Source organism: Astatotilapia calliptera, chromosome 15 (assembly GCF_900246225.1).
Source record: "Astatotilapia calliptera chromosome 15, fAstCal1.2, whole genome shotgun sequence".
NCBI lineage: Eukaryota > Metazoa > Chordata > Actinopteri > Cichliformes > Cichlidae > Astatotilapia > Astatotilapia calliptera.
This window is the reverse complement of record NC_039316.1, coordinates 31205173-31225466: the sequence shown is the minus strand read 5'-3', so window position 1 is coordinate 31225466 and position 20294 is coordinate 31205173. Positions and strand designations below refer to the sequence as shown.

The 20294-nt window shown below is 39.7% G+C and overlaps 2 protein-coding genes, 1 long non-coding RNA gene and 1 pseudogene across 3 annotated transcripts; 2 read left to right on the top strand and 2 right to left on the bottom strand.

Annotated features, from left to right (window-relative positions):
* Window positions 1-340: 340 nt before the first annotated feature.
* LOC113006962 (trichohyalin-like) lies at window positions 341-3191 on the bottom strand (annotated as a pseudogene).
* Window positions 3192-10524: 7333 nt separating this feature from the next.
* LOC113006514 (trichohyalin-like) lies at window positions 10525-12257 on the bottom strand. The gene has a single exon (XM_026142530.1). It carries the CDS (start codon window positions 11772-11774, stop codon window positions 10566-10568), a length of 1209 nt encoding a protein of 402 aa, XP_025998315.1. The 5' UTR covers window positions 11775-12257; the 3' UTR covers window positions 10525-10565.
* A 352-nt stretch (window positions 12258-12609) lies between these two features.
* Window positions 12610-13416, top strand: LOC113006515 (uncharacterized). Its single transcript, XR_003269763.1, has 3 exons — window positions 12610-12934; window positions 13025-13138; window positions 13228-13416. It is a non-coding gene; the product is annotated as an uncharacterized LOC113006515 (long non-coding RNA).
* A 121-nt stretch (window positions 13417-13537) lies between these two features.
* Window positions 13538-17128, top strand: LOC113006961 (extracellular matrix protein FRAS1-like). Its single transcript, XM_026143242.1, has 3 exons — window positions 13538-13716; window positions 14477-14617; window positions 17117-17128. Exons 1-3 carry the CDS (start codon window positions 13543-13545, stop codon window positions 17126-17128), a joined length of 327 nt encoding a protein of 108 aa, XP_025999027.1. The 5' UTR covers window positions 13538-13542.
* The last annotated feature ends 3166 nt before the right edge of the window (window positions 17129-20294 follow it).

The window sequence follows — 20294 nt, the reverse complement described above, 5'->3', positions numbered from 1 at the left end:
AGGAAAAAAAAAGCACCGAAATGTGCGCTGCTTTTCGGTCTCGTTACTACCGTTTTTGCCATAGTGGCACCGGATACCGGTACCGATCCCTATTGGCATGTTGAATGAGTTATTGCCTTCCTTGTGTAATGTTTACCAGTTTTAATTTTTTTTGGACTTTATGAAACTCCCTCCCCTCTGTGGTGAGAAATAACTTTGCTATTACAGAGCTAAATTATTCAACAGGTTAATACCTTCGCGGCAAGGTCACCTGCGGCATGAGAAATCCATTTTCATGTTATTTAATGTACCTCGGTACAATGACAGTCCTGTAATGAAGTGCCTAATTTAAAATGTAACATCACCTATTGGTGAAACGAGCTTAGATTATAAGACTCACATGTTTTCATTTCTAGTCTTTAAAACCTGTCTCTACCCATCTAGTATTAATTCCTTCTGGGATACAAGTTACCCATTTCTTGTTTTTATACCTAAGATGAATTATTGTTGAATGAAGACATTTTTCAAACACATGTAAAATGTGGCCAATTGTGTTTATTGGGTAAACGAAAAGGTAGAAGGGGGAAAAAGAGGGATAGAAAGAAGGAAAGAGAGAGAGGAGAGAAAACCCCAACAATCCCCTCTGAGCAAGCACCAGGCGACAGTGGATAGGAAAATCTCCTTTTAAAGTGAAAGAAACCTAAATGAGAAACTTATGGCAGAAGGCAAGGCAAGGCAAGGCAAGTTTATTTGTATAGCACAATTCAACAACAAGGTGATTCAAAGTGCTTTACAGAGACATTAGAAACAAGAACAAATAAAATGGCAGAACCAGGCTCAGGAGGGGGCAGTCAACTGCCGGGACTGGTCGGGGGGTGAGCGTGAAAAAAGAAAAAGGAGGGAGGGGACGGGGGAAAATTAAGATGGAATAGAGGTGGAAAAAGACAAGGTTAGATCAGGTGGAAGCGTTTTTTCTTCTTTTCTTCTTCTGTTGTTCTTGCTTTTGTGCCTGGATTTCAGTGTTTTTGTACCTCGTTTCATTATACAATTCTTGGAGTTCTTGATTTTTCCTCTGAAGAATAAGTTTTTCTTCTTCCTGTTGTATTTTCTGTTGGTCTTTTTCTTGAAGCAGCTCTTTATTTCCGTTCCGTTCTTTCTGTTTCATTTCCATTTGCTTCTTGTCGTGAAGCAACTGTTGATTTTTGTGGAGAGTTTTGTCATGCTTCACCTGCAGCATCCATGGCTTGGAGTTTGCTCTGCAGGTCTCTCTGCTCGGCCTGTTGTTTCTTGTCTTGGAGGAACTCTTTATTTCTTTCCAGAGCTTCATCAAGTATTACTTGCAAGCCTTCGTTGTGTTTCTCAATGTTCCTTAGCTTGCAATCCATTTCTTCCTGATGTATTTTCTGTTGGTCTTTCTCATGAAGCAACTCTTTATTTTTGAGCAGTGTTTCCTCAAGAGTTATTTGGAGCATTTTGTATTTTTCCTCCAAGACTTCAAACTTGCAGTCTGTTTCTTTCTCAAGCTTTTCTTGTTGCTCTCTCTCTTGAATGAACTTTTTATTTCCGTGCACTTTTTTATCAAGCCTGATTTGGAGCAATCTGTGTTTTTCCTCCATCTCGTCAAGCTTGGAGTCCATTTCTTTCTGTTTCATTTCTTGTTGTGAAGCAACTGTTGATTTTTGTGGAGAGTTTTGTCATGCTTCACCTGCAGCGCTTTGTATTTTTCCTCCATGGCTTGGAGTTTGCTCTGCAAGTCTCTCTGCTCGGCCTGTTGTTTCTTGTCTTGGAGGAACTCTTTATTTCTTTCCAGAGCTTCATCAAGTATTATTTGCAAGCCTTCGTTGTGTTTCTCGATGTTCCTTAGCTTGCAATCCATTTCTTCCTGATGTATTTTCTGTTGGTCTTTCTCGTGAAGCAACTTTTTATTTTTGAGCATTGTTTCCTCAAGAGTTATTTGGAGCATTTTGTATTTTTCCTCCAAGACTTCAAACTTGCAGTCCGTTTCTTTCTCGAGCTTTTCTTGTTGCTCTCTCTCATGAAGGAACTCTTTATTTCTTTCCAGAGCTTCATCAAGCATTGCTTGCAAGCCTTCCTTTTGTTTCTCGATGTTCCTCAGCTTGCAATCCATTTCTTCCTGATGTATTTTCTGTTGGTCTTTCTCGTAAAGCATCTCTTTATTTTTGAGCAGTGTTTCCTCAAGAGTTATTTGGAGCATTTTCAGTTTTTCCTCCAAGACTTCAAGCTTGGAGTCCGTTTCTTTCTCAAGCATTTCTTGTTGCTCTCTCTCTTGAATGAACTCTTTATTTCTCTGCACCGTTTTATCAAGCCTGATTTGGAGCAATCTGTGTTTTTCCTCCATCTCTTCAAGCTCGGAGTCTATTTCTTTTTGCTTCATTTCCATTTGCTTCTTGTCTTGAAGCAACTGTTGATTTTTGTGCAGAGTTGTATTATACTTTACCTGCAGCGCTTTTTTTTCCCCTCCATGCCTTGGAGTTTGCTCTGCAAGTCTCTCTGCTCGGCCTGTTGTTTCTCTTCTTGGTGGATTTCTTTAAGTTTTTCCAGAGCTTCGTCAAGCTTTTCTTGGAGCTCCTGATTCTTCTTGACCATGTTTTCCTGTTTTATGCTCTCTTTTTTCTCCTTTTGGATGATATCTTTATTTTTTTCCAGAGCTTCATCAAGCTTTTCTTGGAGCTCCTGATTCTTCTTGACCATATTTTTCTCTTTTATGCTCTCTTTTTTCTCCTTTTGGAGCAGATCTTTAATTTTTTCCAGAGCTTCATCAAGCTTTTCTTGGAGCTCCTGATTCTTATCTTGGAGAGCCCATTGTTTCTCCTCAATAATACCTTCTTTTTCTTGAAGTTGGTAGGATAATTTTTCTAATTCAGCTCTCTTGCTCTCATTTTCTTCCGTCAGGATCTTAATCTTCTCTCTGTTCATGAGATTTTTATTCTCAATTTCTTCCAATCGCTTTTCCTCTAATTCTATCTACTTGTTCGTCCCAAGGAAGAGAGCTGACATAAGGGTCTAGGGACTCATACCATGGAATAGAGCTGGGGTCAACTTCTTGTCTTTCTTGATTTTTCTGAGACATGTTGGAGTCTGTATACCGTGAGTATGAAAAGGATCCAAATGTTTCAAAATGCTTTACTGGTGAACGTTCGAATGCTGCTAACATAAGTGCTGCAAATAACGGACTAAAAGTTGTACATCCTCACCCCTACTTAAGGATTCATGAGGATCAAAGCTTCAAAGGATCAAAGCTTTAGAAGATTGTGACATCAGAATTCCATAAGCCAATAAGGTTGTCACTAGGGATGGGTATCATTTAGGTTTTATCCGATACTGGTGCCAAACCGGTACTTTTGAAACGGTGCCGGTGCTTAAACGGTGCTCAAACCAGTGCTTAAAGAATGGAGAACACAAAATTGGTCCAAAAACCTCATGTTCAGATGTTTTTTTTTGTAAAAAGATAACAATGTTAGCCTTTTCTGCAGCTATGGGGCATATATGGTAACATTCTTGGCTGGAAGCAGTGCTTAAACAATGGAAAAAACAAACTTTGTCCAAAAACCTCTCATGTTTAACTGTTTTCCACTTTTTCTTTGGTCATTTTAGCCTTTTTGGCCAGGGTGAAGGGAGCATCTGCCATCAAACAAGAAGACAGTCGCATGTAGCTATGATGATGTTTGCTAGTTCACCTTACATGCATTAATGTAATAACGTGGTTAGCCTACTCAACGTAAATCACATACGAACAACATTAAGCTACTCACGCAGAGAAGAACGGCTGCTGCTGCCATCCTCATCATTTCTGCTACACTGGCAGGGCTAGGGGCCAGGACTCTCCTCTTCGGATTTTTGGGGGATGTTGCTAACTCCGGGTCCGATAACAGGCAACCCACTCGCAGTAGATGTGCACGGTGTGAGGTCTCGCAGCAAGCTATCAAATATGGCGCATTTCTTGGCTTTTTAAAAAAAACCCGCTATGCGTCGCCAGGTGTTTCATCGGATTTGAGGTGTTACCTCCTTTGACAGTATCACAGTATCACCTTAAAGCACTTGTTGCAGGCTGCTGAGTTTGCATATTTTGCTGTGAAGTACAGCCAGACTTTTGACCGCTTTGCCTTGGGCATTTTTAATCTGTAGCTCTGCTCTAAAAGAACGTATGTACCTGGACCCGCCTACTATCCTCGGAAACGTAAAATGATTGGCTAGAATCTAAAGTGTATCACAGCTCAGGAAAAAAAAAGCACCGAAATGTGCGCTGCTTTTCGGTCTGGTTACTACCGTTTATGACAGAACCGGTGCCATCATCCCTAGTTGTCACATGACATTCTTGAATGAGGTCATATTTTTGTATGTATTTTTTAAAATAACATCAACATTCCGTAAGCCAGTGAGGTTCTTACATGACTTTTGAATGAGGATAATTTTTTGGTTTGGAAAATTACCAATAAAGTTTCAACCCCTGTTATTTTTGTAAAAAAAAAAAAAGTGTTATTGCAATAACATAAAAAGTGAGTAATGAAAGTAAGTAAAAGTACAATTTTATTTATATAGCACCTTTCAAGACAAATTACTTTTGTTTGAGTTGTTTTGCTAACTCGTTGAAGTGTTACTGGGTATCATAACCAGACAGTTTGCGCATACAGTGAGTGAAAGCCTTGGGTGGACTGAATCAGGCTAAATTAAATTGATAGAACTGAGTGGAGTTCTATCGATTGTATTGACCAGACAGTTAGAACAACAACTAAAAGAAACTTTGATTAATCTGAAAGGAACAAATAGGTTAACTAGTAGCTGATACAAATCAGGATTTAAAACCATTTTTTGTTTGTTTTTCTGTTTGACTCCTTGTTTTGTTTAATATTGCAATTTATATGATAGTATTATGGGTTTGTTAAACTTTTCGATGTGCAAATGTTGGAAAATGAAATATCACAGCTGGAAATCAATGAAAGTGGAAATTCAGAAGAAGTTCTGTCCAATATCTCAGTCTTTCCATGTTCTGTGCAAAATATTTTGGCTCATGTGCAATATCTTGGTCGCAGTAGAACTACCATCTCCACCCTAAATGACCATAGCCCTTCCATCCTTATTTATTTATTACATTATATAATTGCCCTTGTATACAGACCCACAATGTTTCTGTTTCAATATTTCGTACACATATACATTGCTTTTTATTTTATTTTATTTATTTATCCCCCCCCCCCCCCCCCCCCCCCTTGTTGTATATTGGTTTCTCTTCTTCTTACTTTTGCACCTTTGTGGTCAAGCTACCCAATTTCGCTGTACAAGAAACTGCACAATGACAATAAAAAGCTCTAAGTCTAAGTCTTTTCCTCATTAATGCACAACATAGATAACTATGTAATGTGTCTGTTGCACACTTTGTATGTCAGGAATAACCATAAATGTGTTGTCTTACAAACGGCTGTATCAGGTCTTTGCATCCACAATAAGCGAGGATAACAGAACTCCTGGAAAGCAGAAAAAAAATCTGGTTCTTGTTTTTAAGACAGCTATCTTTAGTTTAACGTCCGTCAAAATCCGTCAGGAGGGATCAGGAGAGAGCAATGGTCTGCCAAGCCATTCCCTGTTTCAAAGTTTAATAGTTTTGCACCTGCTGTCGCTTTAATATTAAACTAACGAGGTTGAAATGGACTCACAGTGGTTTCTGCTTCTTAATTGGACAGATTTATATCCCTTAAGTATAACCAACTTTGTGTGATCACTCCCAAAGCGTAACATTTTACGCTAGGTGACAAATCGTCACCATATTACGTTTTCGGTTACCCACCACGTTCCTAAATGACGACCTCGGAAAAAAGAGGAAATATGAGAACCGTCTGGACTGCACCTACACATGTTCGCTCTTATTCTTCAAATCGCTTAGAAACACGCTATTTAACATCATTAAAGTCCTGGATAAGGTCAGGAATAAGGTTATGGTCAGGGCTAGGGATAAGGTTAGGTTTAGGGCTGGAATACAGGGCTGGAACATCTATTACCGCGGAAGCGTCATTGCACTGGATCCCAGCCATAACCCGCCGCGTACCATAAGAACGCCGAAGGTCTCCTTTCGCGTTCCTCAGGAACGCCGCGGGACGTGACAAAACGTCGACATGTTACGCCTCGGGAGTGAGAACGCTCTGACATGTCAGTTATGAGGAGTGAAGGAAAAAATACAAGATTGATGATACAGGATCTGGATCAGATGGAGAAACAGGCGGAGGAGGCAGGAAGCCAGCAAGAGGTAGGAAGGCATCAAAATGAATAGCACAAACATGTTAAATATAGAACATCAGCCACCATGTTTTAACTCAACTCTAAAGGTAAATACTTCAAGTCCCTCTTCCAGCCTTGCGAGCTATAACCTCCAACCTCTTTGTTGTGTCGTGCCTCTCCCAGGTCGTGGCCGTGGCCGACGAGGTCCAAACGTACAGAGCTCCGGTGACCACAAAGCACGCTCGGAGCTGAAAACAAAGGATCAGATCATGAAGCAGCGCAAGAAAAAGCAGAAGCACCAGTTCCTGCAGGGCGGGGGGATGAGGAAGCTCCGCTCCAAGAACAAAAAGTGGCTCGGAGAAGTTAAAAAGTCAGGTTTTGGAAGGGGTGGCCATAAGAAAGGCAAGCTGAGGAAGAAACTGGGAGGAGGACAGAGGGTTGATGGTGTGGAGGACATCACGAGGAACTGGGTGATAAGCGTCAGAATCATCTGAGAACATCACCAAAGATTTTCCTGGCGCTTTGTGTGACTGTAGATTAAGGAGAAAATCATTTGTGAATCTTTACACTGCAGAAATGCACGTCACTTCTACCTTGATGGCCTGCTGAACTCTGCGTTTGCCACAGAGTTATGTTTAATTATGATCCACTAACCTGGATTTACTACTTGTAAGCATGTTGGCAGTCTAACAAAAGTGTTTTGGAGTACTGAAATATGTCTTATCAAAATGGTAAAATACAGATATTAAATATTGTGTGCTTAATTTGCAGTTAGTTTCAAAAATCGTCTCGCCCATCTTTTCTTAAAATAAGAGGTGCTCTATAAAAATGACATTAAATTCTGTAAACGTGCTCTATTTGCAATTATTTATCATTACTGTTGTCCAAGTGGTCTCATTTCAAAGTTGAAAGCGAGCATCGGAACGGGCAAGAAAGGCGACTTTTAATTGACTTTGAATGTGTTGTGGTTACTGATATCAGATGGGCTGGGTTGAGAAACTGGCTTAGAATTCCTCTTGCCTTCAGCATGGCCACGCCCCTCTGACTTCTGCAATCAACAAGGCATTTTTACCCAGGGAAATGTTTATTTCTCTTTTCAGTTTGGACTGTTCTCTGTAAATTCCTGAGAAAATTTGAGAAGATCAGGAGTGTCTGAAAAACGTAAAACAGCCCATCTGTCACCAACAGCAATGCTGCCTTCAAAGTCACTTAAATCACCCTTTTTTTTTTTCTGGCATGTGATTGGCTGATTAGATATTTGCATTCACAAGCAGCTGAATAGGTTAGTGCAGGGGTCAGCAACCTGCGGCTCTTTAGTCCTTTTAGTGCGGCTCTGCGTGGTTTGGGAAAATAAATTATTTTTTTAAGTAATTAGCTGAAGTGTATTTTATTTATGTTAGTTCTTTTTTAACTTGTAGTTCTAAATTGGAAGATTACTGTGATATTGAAATATAAATATAAAATTATATTCTATTAGTTTTTGAACGCTCAAAATAAGCGTCACACTTGCGGAAGCCGATATACCCGCCGAAACGCCGTGCATTTATTGAGACTTTCAACCCCAGGTAGGCTAATTATCAATCTTCGGATCCACATTATGTCAGCAGCTCCACCGTGAACTATGTTAAAAACAAACACCGCTCACGCCTCACAGATGACAGCTTACAGTCCTGCGTAAAGATGAAAGTGACTTCATACAGCTCCGATTTGCAGACGCTGTGCGCAGAGATTCAGGAGCAGAAGTCCCATTGTAAACATATCACGGCAGACCCAACGATGTTTCCATGAACACGCTTTACAGCTTCTCTTTATTGACCACTTTTCACACACGGTTGCTGTATGCATACAGCCGGTGTTAAAGCTCACAGCCCGACACATACCAACACAACAGCATAGAGAGCACAGACGTTAAGGCGCCGAGGCGTGATCGCGGGTGCCGCTCAGGTGCGTCCGCCTCCCCTGCAGCGGCGCTGCAGACCACGCCCCGCCACACACATTAACCAGGTAAAATACATATTGTCAGGGTTCCTGGGTCGGTGACCCAGTGTTTTCAGTTTTGTTCATGTTCATATATATATATAGCATATAGTAAACAATGAATCTGTAAACGACAGCTGTTGACATTTTTTAAAAATGAATGAAAAAGCATATTTAAATAATCAACATACATGATTTAAATATAAACACACACGTGACAAGAGACAGAACGTGTAGAAGATATATGCAGAAAGAGCTTTCAGTGGTCAGCTGATAACATGATATCTAAAAAATACATAGCTCATTTTCCTGTCTGTTAGTTGGACATGCTAACCTGTTAACAAGCTCCTATATTCACCCATACAGTTTGTAGATCATTTTGCTAAAATAGGTAAAATCTCCACTCTTTCAGGGCACTAATAGGCTAAAGGCATATTACAAAAGGTCATTCATGTATTCACAGATTCTCTGTAGTTATTCTGCTGCTCATTCACCTGTAAAAACCACACCAATCATTATTTCAACAGCCTTTTTATTTTGGAACAAAAGCATTTGACGATATGACTTACAGGACGTTACCAAATTCATGAAGCTATATTTGTGAGTTTATTTATCAATATCAGTTTAATGTAAACAGACTGATGTAGTAATAGACAGTAAAATGTTGGTGCGTGTGTAATATATGAGCGTTTATGTTTCTCTACATGGGTAAAAGTACTCCATGTCGCCCTCTGGTGGTAGCAACCAACTATGAAAAGAATGGATGTTGGATCTTAACTAAATGATAAAAAGTTTTATTACTTTGTATTACTTTCTTTAGTTTGGTAAAATTTACAGTTTTAATCCCGTAAGAAAATAAATCACTATCATAGAGAGGGATATTAGTAATTCGTTTGTTAATAACACTTTGTTTGTGTTTGCTAATGTTTCGACAGGAAAATGGTTTTCTACAAAGTTGTTTCATGTACAGAGTAACACACACACACACACACACACACACACACACACACACACACACACACACACACACACACACACACACACACACGTATGACTTTGCCGGTTTCAGCTGAAACAATTTCAGTGTTTCAAACCATGTTCCAGGATTTTTCCTTCACCATTTATGAGGTTTCAAGAAGAAGATAAATGACAGATATGAATGTTTGAAAAAGTTATAGATGAAAAGATGAAAAATACTCAAAGGATAAATTCAATTGGTTTATTGTTTTATGAATAAGTTGAAAAAGAAAAAGTTAAACAAGTAAATAATGAAACAAGGTAAAATGAAGTAAGAACAAAACGTCAACAAGTAAATAATGAAACAAGGTAAAATGAAGTAAGAACAAAACGTCAACAAGTAAATAATGAAACAAGGTAAAATGAAGTAAGAACAAAACGTCAACAAGTAAATAATGAAACAAGGTAAAATGAAGTAAGAACAAAACGTTAACAAGTAAATAATGAAACAAGGTAAAATGAAGCAAGCACAAAAAGTTAAGTAAATAATGAAACAAGGTAAAATGAAGTAAGAACAAAACGTCAACAAGTAAATAATGAAACAAGGTAAAATGAAGTAAGAACAAAACGTCAACAAGTAAATAATGAAACAAGGTAAAATGAAGTAAGAACAAAACGTTAACAAGTAAATAATGAAACAAGGTAAAATGAAGTAAGAACAAAACGTTAACAAGTAAATAATGAAACAAGGTAAAATGAAGTAAGAACAAAACGTCAACAAGTAAATAATGAAACAAGGTAAAATGAAGTAAGAACAAAACGTTAACAAGTAAATAATGAAACAAGGTAAAATGAAGTAAGAACAAAACGTCAACAAGTAAATAATGAAACAAGGTAAAATGAAGTAAGAACAAAACGTCAACAAGTAAATAATGAAACAAGGTAAAATGAAGTAAGAACAAAACGTTAACAAGTAAATAATGAAACAAGGTAAAATGAAGTAAGAACAAAACGTCAACAAGTAAATAATGAAACAAGGTAAAATGAAGTAAGAACAAAACGTTAACAAGTAAATAATGAAACAAGGTAAAATGAAGCAAGCACAAAAAGTTAAGTAAATAATGAAACAAGGTAAAATGAAGTAAGAACAAAACGTTAACAAGTAAATAATGAAACAAGGTAAAATGAAGTAAGAACAAAACCTCAACAAGTAAATAATGAAACAAGGTAAAATGAAGCAAGCACAAAAAGTTAAGTAAATAATGAAACAAGGTAAAATGAAGTAAGCACAAAAAGTTAAGTAAATAATGAAACAAGGTAGAGGAGAGAAAACCCCAACAATCCCCTCTGAGCACGCACTAGGCGACAGTGGGGAGGAAAAACTGCCTTTAAACGGGCAGAAACCTCCGGCAGAACCAGGCTCAGGAGGGGACAGTCAACTGCCGGGACTGGTTGGGGAGGTGAACAGAGGTGGAGCAAGACGAGGCTACACCTGCTGAGGAAGCAGTAGAGTTCCTCCTCCAGGGCCAGCGGAAGCGTTTGTTCTTCTTTTTCATGCAGTTTTCTACAAGAGCTTTTTTTTCCAGGATGAGGGTTCTCAACTCATCGATGGTTTCTTTGTTTTGTTTCTCAAGCTTCTTGCACGTTTTCTCCACCTCTTCCAACGTTGCTTGTTTTTCTTCAAGCTTTTCCCTGAGCTCTTTGGATGTTTCCTCCTGCATTATCTTGTCCTTGTGCATGTCTGCGTTTCTTTGTTGTACTTCTTTGTACATGTCTTGTAGCTCCTCATTTCTTTTGTGGATATCTTGGAGCGTACGCTGCAGGTCGTCATGTATGTTGTCTTGTTCTTGCTTTTGCGCCTGCATTTCAGTGTGTTTGCGCTTCAAGTTGTTGTATTCCAACAATATCCCCTTAGTGAGCTCGGAGTTGTTTCTCGCCATTTGCTCCATCCTTTTCTGCATGTGCGAGCATTGTTTGTCCAGTTTTTCTTTTTCCCCTTCTAGTTGCTTTTTCTCGTGAAGAAGGTCTTTATTTTGGCGCAGAGTATCATCCACCTTCTCTTTCAGCATTCTGTATTTTTCCTCCGTGACTTTGAGTTTGTGCTCCATGTCTCTTTGCTTTTTCTCCTGTTCTTCCTTCTGTTGGAGGATTTCTTCATTTTTTTTCACAGCTTCATCGAAGTTTGTTTGGAGCAGCCGATTCATTTGGTCCATATATTGGAGATCCCATTCTGTCTTCTCAACAGTAGCTTTGCTGTCTTTAAGCTGGTTGGACATCTCCTTTAGTTCCACGCTCTTTTGCTTGTTTTCCTTAATTAGGAAGACAACCTGCTCTCGGGCTTGTCCAAACTTGATTCCCCAACCCTCATTAATAATATTTATGTCGGGCTGGCGTTTTTGTCTTTCTTCCAGGTTCTTATTTTGCGCTTCCATCTGTCTACACTTCTCCTCCAGTTGAAGTTTCTCTTCTTCAATCTGTTGAATTTTATTCTGGAGATGGTAGTTTTCCTTCTTACTGTCATGTAATGCCCTTTGGACGGCTAAGAGGTCATTTGGGGAAATTGGCCGGCCACGACAGGAAGGAGAAGCGGCGTAATCTTTTTGCCTTGGTTGGTGTCTTGTTGGATACATGTTGAAGGTTGTACACGACAACTCTGAAAAGGTTTCCAAAAGTTTCTGTGGTGAACGTGTGAAGGCTGCAAACACAAATGCTGCGAAGACACGAACTAAAAAACTGCTGTGTGTCACCCCTGTTTAAGGAAAAACTTCAAAGGATCGTGTAGTGACATCATAACTCCGTGAGCCAATGAGATTGTCATGTGACATTTTGGAATGGGGATATTTTTTTTTAAACCGTTTTCAAATTTAACTTAATATTTGACTGTTTCTTAACTGACCTGTTTAGCTGATTAAGAAATGAATTGAAACGAGCATCACTAACGTTATATAACAGACAACAGAAAAAAAACAGTTTTTTTTCTAAGTAATAGAGGTATAATACATTTTTTAAATTTTTTTTTAAATTATCCTACTTTTTATAAGAGGGAACATTATTTAAAGAATATGTATTTAATTGGAAAACTCTCTATTCGTCTAAAGGCTATAACAAGAAAGGTGAGCTTCCTGCTCAAAAATGAAATGACCAAAATAAATGGAGCATTTCTCTGCAATTACAAACTCTGTGTAAACAATCTTGGTTTCAAAATAAGGCTAATGCTGGTGAGATGTCATCACAGGTGTAAATATTACTGCAGATGTTACTATGTCAAAGTTTCACAACTGTCTTATGTTTATTTATGTAGGCAAGACCTACTTTTCACTTTTTTGCTTTGCTATATGTTCTTGAGTGTATTAGTTTGCCAGCAGCACGAACATGTACTAGTGTCAATAATAATAGTACGGTGGATTAGAAAACCTGCTCACAAGTTGAATAAACATCCAGGATTGTTTCATCATTTTCATTCAAAACCAATATTTGAGTCAAAATGAGAAAGTTGTTTGTGCTGTCTGATGAAGAAGAAGCAAAATAAAGTGCAGTTTTGATGTAGATGATGTTGTATACAAACTAGAAGAGGAAGATAGTAGGATCTCTGTATCATGCTTTGTCACTTTGTACCATGTAATTCTTTCTATTTCCACCAGGGGGTGTTTTCAGAGGTGGTAGGTGGTAAAAGAAGAGGTCAGCAGGAAGATGGCGAAGAGTGACCAAAGACCAAGAAAAAGAGGCAGTCAGGCAAAGATGAAGAGTATTATATCCCTTACAGACCTAAAGACTTTGACTCTGAGAGAGGGTGAGGCATTAAACTGTTGCATCTGTTTCTTTAAAAAATGTGAATGGCTTTGTGTTTTATGCTGTTTTGTCCTGTGTTATGCGTCGACAGGTTGAGTCTCGGTGGAGAGGGCAGTGCTTTTGAACAGCAGGCCTCTTCAGCTGTCCTTGATCTCATGGGAGATGAAGGCGATCGCCTTAACCAGCAGAAGAAAATGATGAAATGGTACAAATTTCCCTATGTTTGACTCAGTATCCACCAAATGGTCATTTCAAACTATAATTTAAAGTCTTTTTTCCCCCTTCTTTTTTTAGGGACCGTAAGAGGAAGCGTTTTGTGAGAGAAACGGGAAAAGAAGACCAGAAGAAGAAGATCAAAACAGACAGCGGTCAGGTTATCAGTAACAAGAAGAACAGGAAGAACTTGTATCCTTCCAACAAAAAGCTTCTCTGTGTGCTGCTCTCAATGACCCTCTTCTCTACTCCTATGACAATATTAAGCTGTACTGTGAAGATGTTGTATCACTTGACAACATGTCCAACCCGCAACATCAAGCATAACCTATTTTTTAGCAGTGTAAAACCATCTCATATGAAAGATCTCATATGAAAGATCAAATAACAAACATAATGGAGGTTTTGGGCTTAACGACTACTTTTCTCTCTTTTGTCTCTTTAGGCACTAGGATCAGCACCTTCACGCAGGCTGACCTGGCATCATGCAGCATCAGGTACGTCGACATCAGTGAAGAAGAGAAACATGCCGACTGGTTCTCCTTCACCGTGTCCGACGGGACAAATGAGGTGAATGGCAGAAGATTTTTACGATACCTGGTAGCTTAACATGTTTTAAAATTCATTCATGAAGGAGGTCTTGATGCAGATATCTACTGACTACAACAGAAGCTCTGAAATATTATTTGTTCTTCCTAAAGACTAATTGGGTTTTAAAAATAACTTCCCATTTTGGCCAAGACATAAGTCAACAGTCCTTGTGTGTCCAAAGAGGGACCTTTAATCTTTAAAGTGCAGGGAACAACCTTAAATGGTGCAGAAGCTGTTGACAGGAATTAAGAAAGAAAACCAGAAAGAGAAATGTTTTCTGATCACTTAAACACTTAGCTTAATTAAAAAAAAACCTTAACGGTGTCATTAAATTGAAAGGCATTAAAGAAATGCAAAAAAACTAACAAACTCTACAGCTTTTATAACAGTGGGAAAGTAGCAGCTTCCTGTCCCGTCATCTCATGCATAAATCTGCCTTGCTAATTCAAACTAATGAGGATCACAAGGACTCGAGTAAACATGTAAAAAAGGTCATCTGACCTTCACGCCTGGCTGACTGCAATGTGTGGAAGCTTTGTGGCCACTGTGGTGCTTGGTGAAGTTGTGTAGCCCTTTGGGGTTAAACTTTTTCATCACAATGAGACTTTTCTATTTGCTCAATTGTTGAGAAAGTTCTCAGTGAAAAGTAGGAAGTTGCTGGCAGAAGGTAGTTTTGGTTACACATATGTGTATCGCTCATAGGTTGTTTCATCATCTTATTATTGTTCTTTGTCTTCAGGTTGCTCAGACTTTCTACATCACTGTCAAGCCTGTGGACGACTCCCTGCCTCTTCTTCAGGTCCCTGGCATGAGGGTGCAGGAGGGTGGGGGAAAGACCATCACTGAGTTTGAGCTGAAAGCCACCGATGCGGACACAGAGGTAACACACTGGCTACATACGTTTTCCGCAAATCTTTCACAGCTTTAATTACAGTATATGCGTGACATTATGACAAGAATCAGGTGTCACCTTCTTTGGCGGGAACTACAACAGAGACGCTTTGAGCACTTCAGAAGGTCTTAAAATAAAACAAAACAAAACTTTTCAAATGTTTAACTGAGGTCAAAATACAGCATTCAAGGGCTGATTTCTTCAGCATGCACGCTCATACTTCTCCTATAATTAAGGCTAAACTAAAGCAAATGTTGCTCTCCATCCTCTGCTGCATATATTGTAGAGTTAATAATATGCATGAAGTACTTTAAATTATCTTATTTGCCTTTTTCCTTCTTTAAGCATCTGATTCCCTTTATGAGCTGCACAATAAAAACAGATCATATCTTTGAAGCTTGGTATGATTTGTGAACTAATTGGCATCATGTTTGGAATCATCCCAAAGCACTACAGTTACCAGTTTAGAAAAGAGCTGGAGCTCTGAATATTTATTTTGAGATCATTACCTAAGCTGGCTAAACTAAGCAGCCGGTTTAAAGGATAATCCAACACTGTTAGTCCCATAAATCTGTATTATTCTGTATTCTCAGTAAAAACTTGAAGATTTATTTTCTACTGCCTTATTGTAGAATTTTACAGAATAACACCCAAAAGTGATGTTAAGGTTCGCCACTATAGATATTTTGAAGCTGATTCCTGAATTTGAGTTCTCACTATTTTGCTGGTTTGTTGGTTGTGGAGAACAAACACTGCTTCTTTATGTAGCTTCATCCTAGGGAGACATTGCAGGCAATATCACTGCAATGTGATACGATGGCACCTGCTGTACAGTTTTATTACAGTGGGATGATTGAAATGGCAGAGTGAGGCTGTGTCTGCGAGAGTGTGCGTGCTCTTTTGTGAATTTGTGGGTGTATTCATGTGCTTCTGTCTTTGTGAGGACATGTTTGGAAGGACAGGATATTTCTGTAGCATGGAAGGAGCAGCTTCATGTTTTCAGCTCACCACAGGTTGAGCAAAAGAGTGGGTGAAGTTTTGCCTTTTCTCATCCTCCTGTAAGCTTTGATATTTTTTGCTTTTCCTGCTTCAAATATTCATAAAAAAATTAGGATAATTTTCCTTTTTGTGTCATAGTGAATACTAAAAAACCATATACTACATGTTCATTTTAAAAACACATCAATTGGCTGATGGTGTATGATATTAAAAGGAAATGAAGGCTACTTTTTGATAAGGTATGCAGCAAATGCTGATCTTATCAGGTTAGTGTGGGATCACTGCAGTTATAGTTGGGATACACTGTGTACAACTGCAATTAGTGCCAATTTATGTTTCCAAATCAAACCCTTATGACTCCTTAAAATGAAGTCATGGCTTTCTGACTCCCTTCAAGTTCAATCTTTTTTCTATTCTGAAATAGTTTCATTTGAAGGACTTTTTAATACCTGAAGATCAGCTATGCCTCAGAGCTGTTGGGACTCACAAATTGGAAACCGCTGCTCCTGGGCTTTCCTTCTAAACTCCCTCAGTGGATGACATAAACCACAAAGACTTCTCTATCAGTGTATAGAGAGCCACCTGTTTCCTTCACTGCATCCAGTTTAGTGTTGCATCGGTGCCCGCATCCTGCATCCTTCGTGCTGCTGCAGATAAAACTCTGTGCCTGTTGGAAGGTAGAGGAGGGGAAAACAAAAGACTCCTTTAGATTTTGCCTTCACAGTGAGAACGAGGGCCAAAAGCTTGACCTCACATTCTTCGCCCTGATCATTTCTCCTGAATGACTCCATGTATCTGCTGTATTTTCTGTTGCGCATGTTTACTCAGCTAATTTTCAGTTTAAATCAGCAGTTCTCTCATTATGAGCCTGCTTATGTTCACCTCAAGGTTGCAGATGAGGATCAGTGTCCATCTGCTGTTGTAAAATGTTGGTCCTCCAGGCTGCAGAGAGCCACTTTAATGTGTCGCATGCTTAATTTGAAGCTTGTAAACATCATTTTCTTAATGATAATACATTTCCAATAACTGAAATAAACCTTAGCCTGAGCGCGAGAGATGGAGTCAATATGAATAAATAAAACAGATGAGATTTCTAGTTCAAACTGTAAACATCATCCCGACTGTGAGCATTTGCTCCCATATTCTGCCAAATGCTTGTACTCAATCTAAAAATATGTTTGAGATATTACTATTCTGGATATTAATGCATAATCTCTGTGGTGTTTATGCTGAGCTTCCTGAAGGTCATTTGGCCAATTTTGAAGCAGTGGGGCTCTCATCTAAGTGTTTCCTTTTCTACAACCTTCTGTGGAAGGTGTAAATGAGCAGAAACCCAGAGCCAATAATAACTTTCATATTTGATATTTTCCAAGAAATTCATTATTCGCAAAAGATTTTTACTATTAAGATTCAGTCTTTTTTGGGTGTCTCCCTCCTCACAGTAAAATTGTGTGCAAGCATAAAAATCCGCACTAATTGTCTTTAAAGACCATCGTGTGAATTAGGTTCTCCTGCTGATTTAAAAAACCTGCTGCAGTGCTTTGTAACATTTTTTGGCATATTTAAAACATTATTTTTAACCCATTTTGAACCTGTGTGGTTATTTTTGACTGACTCCTATCAGACCTGATCTGGAAACCATGGACAACTTCAAGTTCCTGGTCTAAGACAGTAAACCAAATGTGGTCAGTGACAATGGTACCCTCATAAGCTTTGAGCACAAAAGGTCTGCACCATTTCCAAAAAAATATACATATTTTATAATGATTACCCGTTGCCAGTGTAGGGACTAACACGTTATTAAGTAACGCGTTACAGTAACTACGTTATTATTGTGGTAACGAGCACGGTAACTAGTTATTATGCCAAAATCAAGAACACGTTTATCATTACTGGGAATTAGATAGGGTCGTTACTTCGTGTGTTACGTTCGACTTACCTCGGAAATCGGACACGGACCAGGGAATGATGTCACACTCGAGTAAACGGCGTTCTGGTTAGCCTCGTCAGAGAAGTCGGGACTCCAATATGGCGACGCCCTCGAAAACGGTTGTTTTGCTAGCCCTCTATAAAAACAAATTACTACTAAACACATATGCAGCTCATCTGCAGTCTGGAGTTACCTACATCTTCCTACTCGGAAGGCAGAATTTCCGAGTTCTGAGTACAACCGAAAGCACCACGACTGCAGTTTCCATGGTGGACGTAAAAAGCGCACGTGACGCTGTGACGTAGGCTAGAATTTTAGACCACTGAAGCACTTAATCTACCATCATATTTTATTGATCTACATGGCCTGACTGGAGGAAATATTATTTTGGTTAAATATTGACTATTGACGTCCTCAAGACCTGTGCCCCCCAGCTGTGTGGAGTTTTTCATAAACTGTTTATGCTGAGTCTGAGTCTGCAGAGGGTCCCGGTGATGTGGAAGACATCATGCCTCGTCCCTGTACCAAAGACACCACGTCCCAGTGGCCCCCCGGATTACAGGCCCGTGGCACTGACCTCCCACATCATGAAGACCCTGGAAAGGCTCATCCTGGACCAGCTGCGACCCATAGTAAGACCACACCTGGATCCCCTTCAGTTCACTTATCAGCCTCGTCTTGGAACTGAGGATGCCATCATCTACCTGCTCAATCGTGTCTACACCCATCTGGACCAGCCGGCGAGCACTGTGAGGGTCATGTTTTTTGACTTTTCTAGTGCTTTCAATACCATCAGGCCGACCCTCCTGGGTGATAAGTTAGCAGCGATGCAGGTGGATGCTTCTCTGGTGTCCTGGATTGTAGATTACCTGACAGGAAGACCACAATATGTACGTCTCGGACAGTGTGTGTCTGACAAGGTGATCAGCAACACAGGGGCACCACAGGGGACTGTCCTCTCCCCCTTCCTCTTCACCCTCTACACCACAGACTTCAGCCACTGCACAGAGACCTGCCATCTTCAGAAGTTTTCTGATGACTCTGCGGTGGTTGGATGCATCAGCAGGGATGATGAGACAGAGTACCGGGCTGTGGTCGACTCCTTTGTCACGTGGTGTGAGCAGAATCATCTGCAGCTCAACGTGGCAAAGACCAAGGAACTGATCGTGGACTTCAGGAAGACCAGGAAACACTTGACCCCTGTTTCAATCCAGGGGGTCAGTGTTGACATTGTGGAGGACTATAAATACCTTGGAGTACACATTGAAAATAAACTGGACTGGGCTAAAAACACTACAGCACTTTACAGGAAGGGCCAGAGTCATCTCTATTTTTTGAGGCGACTGAGGTCCTTCAGCATCTGCCAAAAAATGCTGAGGATTTTCTATGAGTCTGTTGTGGCCAGTGCGATCCTCTATGCTGTCGCATGCTGGGGGAGCAGGCTGAGGGTCGCAGATGCCAACAGACTTAATAAACTAATCCGTAAGGCCAGTAATGTTGTGCGGATGGAGCTGGACTCCCTCAAGGTGGTGTCGGAGAGGCGGATGTTGTCCAAGATAAAGACAATGTTGGATAACACCTCCCACCCACTCCATGACATGTTGGTCAGTCACAGGAGCACGTTCAGTGAGAGACTGAGATTACCGAAAAGCACCACTGAACGACACAGGAAGTCTTTCCTGCCTGTGGCCATCTCCCTGTACAACGCATCCACTTAACACACTGGTTACTGCTACAACTACACGTTTCTTTTCCAGCTATTTAGTGACTTATGTATGTATATATATGTATATATTGTACTATTCTTAGTTAGCGTATTGTCTGTTTTGTCTTAATGTTGGTTTATGTTGGTTTATAATGGAGCACTGTAACAAAAAATAATTTCCCCCAGGGATCAATAAAGTATTCTGATTCTGATTCTGAGGCTGAAAATACTTATTATTGTGTGGATGCTTTAAGTATTTGTGCTAAAACATAGTATTAATTTAAAATGACAATTTTCATAGTTCATCACAGTGTCTCTGGTAAATCACAGTATTTCTGCTATGTTGTACTATTTTTCTAAATCATAGTGTTTCTGTAATGTTTAAGTATTTTTGGCTAAATATATTCTTTCTGTTATCTTATACTATTTCTCCTAAATTCTTGTATTTTTGAGAAGTTATCATGTTTCTGGTAAGTTACAATATTTCTGCTAAGTTCTCCTATGCTATTGTACTTCTGCCAAGTAGTCAAAGGAGCTTGGAAAGAAAAGCGTCTGGACTTCTTTAAGTTGCTTGAAGACGTTTCACCTCTCATCCGAGAAGCTTCTTCAGTTCTAAGGTCAAATGGTGGAGAGTCCCAGATATAAACCTAGTGGTAGTGACCCCCCACAGAGGAACAAAAGGACCCCCTGATGATCCTCTAATCGCCTGAGCCAAGGTGTGAAACTGGGTGTGGGTCCCAATCAGCCAGAGTTTCGGGTGTGTTCATTGTGAAACCTGGCCCCACCTTGTCATGCGAATTCCTGAGGTCAGATGGCCCAGGATGTGAGTGGGCATTAAGGCGTCTGGGAAGGGATCTCAAAACTGGATTATAGATGGCAGAGAGTTGGTGTCGTAAACCACCGCCTCTGTTCAAAGATGGTCGCTCACAGTGGACATAGATGGCTTCTTTCACTCCTCTTTCAAACCATCTGTCCTCTCTGTCCAAAATGTGAACATTGGCATCCTCGAAAGAGTGACCTTTATCCTTTAG